This window comes from Haliaeetus leucocephalus, unplaced genomic scaffold, assembly GCF_000737465.1.
Source record: "Haliaeetus leucocephalus isolate CR32 unplaced genomic scaffold, Haliaeetus_leucocephalus-4.0 Scaffold184, whole genome shotgun sequence".
Taxonomy (NCBI): Eukaryota; Metazoa; Chordata; class Aves; order Accipitriformes; family Accipitridae; genus Haliaeetus; species Haliaeetus leucocephalus.
The window spans coordinates 10,030,716-10,036,721 of record NW_010972620.1 but is presented as its reverse complement, the minus strand read 5'-3'; the positions used below and the strand labels follow the sequence as shown (position 1 = coordinate 10,036,721).

The following is a 6,006-nucleotide window of genomic DNA, read 5'->3' as shown; positions in this document are numbered from 1 at the left end:
TCCGGCAATCTGGCCAGACCTGGCCACCCTGAGCCCCTGTGGCTCCAGCCTCCTGTCCTCTCCGGTCCCTCCCATCCCCATCTCTGCCTCTCGCAGCCACCAGCAGCTCAGGGCCAGCTCCCAGCCAGTGCATGCATGGAGGATGTCCCCACGCAGGCTGGTGGTGCGGGGGGAGGCAGGTGTCATCATTATTTTTGTTTTCTTTGCACTGCCCTGGAAATATATTGTATTCTCAGCTAATCCCGTTCAATTACACCACAATAAAACACATAATAAAAACGTAATTCATTTTTCCCGAGCATTCCATCTCCCTGTGTCTTGGCAAGCTATTAAAAATTTGTCTTCATTTTTCTGGCAAGAGCCTTGTACCTTTTCATCTTTAATTTATGAGAGCAGAATAGCTACTGACAAGCCCTTATTGCGCAGCGAGGGGCTGCATTATTTATAAGCCGCCAATGACTGGCTCAGGGGAGATATTTGCAATATGCTGGGGCGAGCAGAAGGAGGGGGACAGATCCCTGACACGCCTGTCCCAATCCATTCCCCCACCCTGGGTGGGTGCTGGATGCAGGTGTCATCCTGGCTGCCCCCACGGGGGAGGAGCACCCCCTGCCCGGCCTCTGCCAGCCCCTGCTCACTGGGGAAGCTACGGCACAGGGTGGCTCTGGGCTGCCTGGCCCTTATCTCGCCAGCTGCTGCATCTACTCATCTTTGGCTTTGCAGCGACTCTCACTCCTCCATCCTGGCTTGGTGCGGGGGCTCTGAGGAGCGTAGTTGCCTCCATCCCTCCTCTCCTGCCATGGACATCCATTGCTCCTTCTGACTGCCCTGGCCTGTGGGTGACACAGCTGCTGCCTGCAGGCTTGCCAGGGTCCCACGACAGCAGCAACATGCTCTCTGATAGCCATGGGTAGAAAGTGGGATAAAAATATCCTCGCTGGAGAGGCAGGCACAGGCCCAGGGCTGGGGATTGAAGCAGAGCGTCCTGTGAGCAGGCTGCAAGAGGGGGTGGGAGCGTGGGCAGAGCCAGGGGGATGCTCTGGCCTCTTCAAACCAGCAGCATCCAGGGCAGCAGCTTAGCAGAGCCCTCTGTGTGGCAGTGAGGTGCAAAGCCGCCTGCGCTAAAAAAAGCCCTCCTGACAGCTGGATGAGCTTAACCACACGCCAAGCCAGCCAGAGCTGCTGCAAAGACAGCGGGCTGGAAAATGGGAGCAGAGCCCAGCCTCGGGGGACACAGGGGCACCTCAGCAGCCAAGCTGCCTGTCCCATCCTCACCCTGATGGCAGTCCCTTTCCACCACATACAAATTGGCAAGCAACATGCTTCTCTTTGCTTTTGGTTTTGTATAAACAACCTGCCTTTATTATTTGGTATATATAGGTACATTATATGTATATCAAAAATAACTAGAGGAAACCATGGTGCACTTAAAGCTATTTGAGAAGGTCCACCTGAAAGCAAGCACTCCAGGAAGGGGTAGAATGACCCCTCAGGGGGAGCCCAGCCCTGAACAGAGATGGCATTAAAGTGAGAACAAAAACGTGGACTCTCTGCTGGGATTAAAATGTGCCATTTGCTCTGGATATGGAAGGAGCAGAAAGCCAGATTAAATCCTCAGAGCAGCCCAGAGGAGAGCAGAGGGTGAGCTGAAAGTGCACGCCTGGGCTGGGAGAGCCCCCCCTGGGTTCGAGCCACTGTGTGTGCTTGAAATCACTCACCCACGGCTGTTTTGGGTTTGGGGAGTTTTCCTCTCCAAAAGCTGCTCTGCCATGCCCAGGCACCACCAGCTGCTGAACCGCTGGGGAACGTGGAGTGCCTGCAAAGGGGTTCTAACCTTCAATCGCTATGATTGTCCGCTGCCTCCTAAAGCTGGGAGGAGCACCATTTTCTTCCCCACCCCACATCCCTGCTCGCAAGGTCCCTGGTGCTGCTGCCCACGCTCCCCCGTGCACTGCACTCAGCTACGGGCACACACAGGGTGAGCACAGGAGAAACACACAGGGGTACCAGCCAGGAGGTCCCCAGAGCGGGACTGAGCCCGGGCACAGGGAAGGGGTTCGGCACAGTGGTACCTACAGACACGCGATGGCCAAGGGAAAGTGGCAATGGCCCCAAGGGGCTCTGAGGGGCGAAGCTCAGCGATGCATCAGCCCAGCGGCTCTGTGGCACGTCTCAGCCGCCCCGGGCCTCCCGGGCCTCCCGTTCAGAGCCCTTTGTTGAAGTAGACGGTCTCCAGCCGTGGATCTTTCTCCCGGATCTGAGCTTGGACTTCAGGCTCCAGGCGGCTCACGGGCATCGAGCTGCCGAGGGGACACGGATGCAGGGGATGGAGGGGGGACACCTGCTAGGAGCCCCGGGTTGGGAAACCACCCGCACCCCACAGGAACATTGTCCCCATGGCTCAGCGCAGACCTTTGGGTCTGCACTGCTGCGTGTGCACAGGGACATGTGTGTGCACACAGTTTCAAGCCTCTGACCACTTGAAGGAGCAAAGGTATCTCTTCGGAGTCAGAGAGCACAAGGAGCCCCCACACCTCCCGCCTGCACCCCCTGCCCTGCCCCACGGGGCTGTACACGCAGGCAAGGCACCCGTCCTTACCTTTTCTGTGGGAAGAGCGCGCAGCACAGCGGGGTCGCGAACACCAAGCTGCAAGGGAAGGACATGGAGAGAAGCTGGGCTGCAGAAATCTGCTCCCACCCGTGGCCTGACCCCAGAGCAGCAAGGAGGCAGCCCAGAGCCGTGCCGGGTGCTCAGCCAGGAAAGGGATAAGGAGATGCCCTCTCCAAGATCTAGACCCTGCATTTGGCTCTTGAAGCGGGGCAAAGCCTGTCCCCATCAGTGTGGGGGAATAGCAATGCTGAGCAGGAGCCCATGGCCAGCTTGAGAGACATTGAGATGGAGCAAAACAGCTCCTGGCCCCAGGACCTCATTCCCCATCCCATCTGCCTGGGGGGCACCAGCCTGGCCAAGCTCCGGCAACCCCCCGAGGAGCTCTGGGGCGGCTCTCGCCTCCCCTGCCAAGCAGACCCCCCAGCAGCACTACCCCTCATACCCAGGCTCGGTCTGCACCTGGGGCAGCGATGCCCATCGGCAGAGGGTGACTTACCAGAGTCCCACCAGGCCGACCTGCAGAGGAGCGTTCAGATACGGGTACCGCTGCCAGGGACAGGGAGAGGCTGTGAGTCAGGGGGACGAACGTGGCAGGAAGGTGCCTGTTTTCCGACAGGGTGCCAGCCCCGAGGGGTGTCAGCGCTGCCATAAGCTAGGGGGGTGTCCCCTTGCTCACCCTCCCAACCCAGGACCACCAGTACCTTCAGAAAAGCTCTTTTCTCCAGCGCATTCATGATCACCGGGGGGATGGCTGGGGCAGAAGGGAAGGAGATGAGCTCCCAGTACTCACAGCCCCCTGCCAGCCGTGGGACCCTGTTCCACGCTGCCAGGGACCAGCTGCAGCCCCCAGACACGGGTGGAGGAGGGGAGACTCACCCATGGCCGGGGCTGCCATGCCGATGCGGGACACCACTACCTGGAAAATGGCCTTCTGGGCTGCAGCCGTGGACTCACCCAGGCGGTTCCCATTCTCATCCGTGACGGGGATCCCCAGCTTGAGCTCTCTGCAGGGAGAGCAGGGCGTGAGGGGGCCCCAGGGCACACAGGTGGGGGGGATCAAGGAACAGGGCAGGGACACAGCATATGGGCATGTCTCCACGGGAAGCTGGTATCCTCCTCTATTCCCCATCCACTCCCTGTGTAGTAAGTTGGGGTTGTCTCAGCCGGACCTACATTCACACGTGGGGGGTCTTCAACAGAGCTGGATGGGGATGGGGAGTTCACAGCCAGCTTAACCGATAACCTCTTGGGATGCAACCAGGTCCTCGTACCCTCAAACCAATCCCCCAGGGTAAGGGATGCCAGCAGGGCCAGGATGCAAGCCCCGGGCACTGCTCCCCACATCCCCCACCAGTGCCTGGTGAACCCCGATGTGAGCCCAAGCACCCCATCCCAGCCCAGGGGCTCACCTCTGCCTCATCAGCGGGATGTTGATGCAGTTGGCAGCAGCCACAGCCGCGAAAGGCACGTACCGGCCAATGAGGGCTGGCAAGTGCTGGGGGGGCAAGCAGGGAGCATGTCACGCAGAGAGTCTGGGGGCAGAGCTGGCTGTCCCCGAGTCTGCCACTGTCCCCCTGCAAGACCTTGGGGTGTCCCAGCCCCACTGGGGAATACCGTTCCCTCCTCCCCTGCAACTCCCAGCCAGTGAAAGCTGCACAGCCCAGAGGATCCGGGGAGTCCCACATCCTCTCCCAACTCTGGAGGGAGGCCAAGGGGTGAAAGAAGCCTGGAGAGATCCAGCTGGGGGTGGAGCAGGACCAGAAGGACAGGCCATCTCTGGAGCCATCACTGGGGAGAGGGGCTGCATTGCATGGGTGCTCCCAGGAAACCCCTTTCCTTCATTTTCTCCCCTGCCCCTGGTGATGGGGTGAATCGCCCACTCAGGTCAGAGCTCAGGAAGACCCCACAGGGAGGGTCCAAGTGTCCTGGCCAGAGATGGCCCAGAGCCACCTTACCTTGGTGAGAGATTTGAGCCCCAGTGCTGTGACAACTGCCCCTGTGGTCGCACTCACATAGGCTGTCCCCAGCTGGCTGCAAGAGCAGGAGGTGACACCAATAAGCCAGGGTCCCCCCATCCCACCCCTGCCCCCAAAGGAGGGGACAGCATGCCCTTTAATAGCATCAGGACACCTGGGTTCCTCTCCCAGCAATATCACTAACCCTGACAGCCCCACTGGTGTCCATCTCTGGCTGCACCAGGTTCCCATCGTCCCATCTCACAGCCCCCCGCTATTCAAGAAGCTATTCAAGGCACCCCCCTGGCATTTTGGGGTGCCACAAGGACCTGGCCAGAGGGATGCTTACCTGGGGGTGATGGGTGCATCCCCACTGCGGTTGGTGTAGTTCACAATGGCGTTGAAGGACTGGTTGACCCACTGCCAGAACAGCACGGCCGGCGTGGTCCTACCAGAGAGAGAAGAGGGTGTTGGTGGCACTGGGGGATGCCACCCATGCTCTTACAGCATGGGTGCCTTGCAGGGTAAGGGGCATGTGTCCCCGCCTCAGCCCAGGGCCAGAAGGGTGCTGGGGAGGGGGCAGGAATCCCCCCCCCCCCCCCAGCAGCCTCCTGGCCCTGGGCTGAGGAGGGGACAGGTACCTGTAGAAGGTCAACATGCAACCGGTGATGGTCATGTTCATGGGCACCTGGGCGGACATGCGCCCTATGAGGAGCATCTTCTCACCCGTGTCGGGGTGGAAAGCCGAGTCGTAGATGTACTTCGCCCGCCAGAGCTGGTCCTCTGTTAGACCCGGGGGTACCGTGCCCGCCCTGCCGGGTAAGGGTAGCACCTGTTGGGAGACCCATGCCCTGCCTGGCCCCCCACCCCATGTGGGGCAGCTGGGAGATGCCTTAGGGACCAGCCAGGCAATGTGGAGGGCTGGCTTTGGCCAGGGCGGGGGCCAGCACCTGTTCCCACCCCTGGGGATGGCCCTGAGGCCGTATCCTGCCCAGGAGCGGTGCTGGGGGTACAGCTCCCCCCTCGGTACCTGTAGTCCTCCACCACCCGGCGGGCCTCCTCCAGCGTGGCCCCCGAAAGCAGCAGGTTTCGGGGGTCGGTCACCATGAAGAAGTGCTTGGCCCGGCCCTGGAAGGTGCTCTGGTCCCAGCGGGGCTCCCGGATGTTGATGGTGGCAGGGAGGGACGGTGGCATCTTCTGGGGGGGGGCGGTTATGTGGGATGTGGTGCCTGTGACCCTGCACCCTGCATCCCCGCTGGGGCAGCTCTGGAGCTCCCCCAGCCTGGGGGGACACGAGTGGGGGATGGGGAACCCCCTTGCAATGGAGCAGAGTGGGGACCCCCGAGCCCACCCAGCAGATGGGGCAGCTCGCAGGTGGGGTGACCCCTACCACCACTGCACCCCACTCACCCTGCAATCTGTCAGTGGGGAGCCCCCCCA

General features: G+C 61.0%; 1 protein-coding gene across 1 annotated transcript; it reads right to left on the bottom strand.

The window, feature by feature from the left end:
- Positions 1 to 2,203: 2,203 nt before the first annotated feature.
- Positions 2,204 to 5,760, bottom strand: SFXN3 (sideroflexin 3). The gene is made up of 10 exons (XM_010564827.1): positions 5,597 to 5,760; positions 5,208 to 5,378; positions 4,916 to 5,014; positions 4,567 to 4,642; positions 4,021 to 4,106; positions 3,488 to 3,615; positions 3,313 to 3,362; positions 3,108 to 3,157; positions 2,600 to 2,647; positions 2,204 to 2,300 (listed from the first exon to the last, which is right to left on the bottom strand). Exons 1-10 carry the CDS (start codon positions 5,758 to 5,760, stop codon positions 2,204 to 2,206), a joined length of 969 nt encoding a protein of 322 aa, XP_010563129.1.
- Between the last annotated feature and the right edge of the window lie 246 nt (positions 5,761 to 6,006).

Coding starts and splice junctions, on each gene's coding strand:
- SFXN3 (XM_010564827.1), bottom strand. CDS start 5,760: ATGCCACCGTCCCTCCCTGCCACCATCAACATCCGGGAGCCCCGCTGG. Junction 4,643..4,915: donor GATGCACCCATCACCCCCAG/GTAAGCATCCCT, acceptor CTGCTCTTGCAG/CCAGCTGGGGACAGCCTATG. Junction 2,301..2,599: donor GCGCTCTTCCCACAGAAAAG/GTAAGGACGGGT, acceptor TCCCCTCGGCAG/CTCGATGCCCGTGAGCCGCC.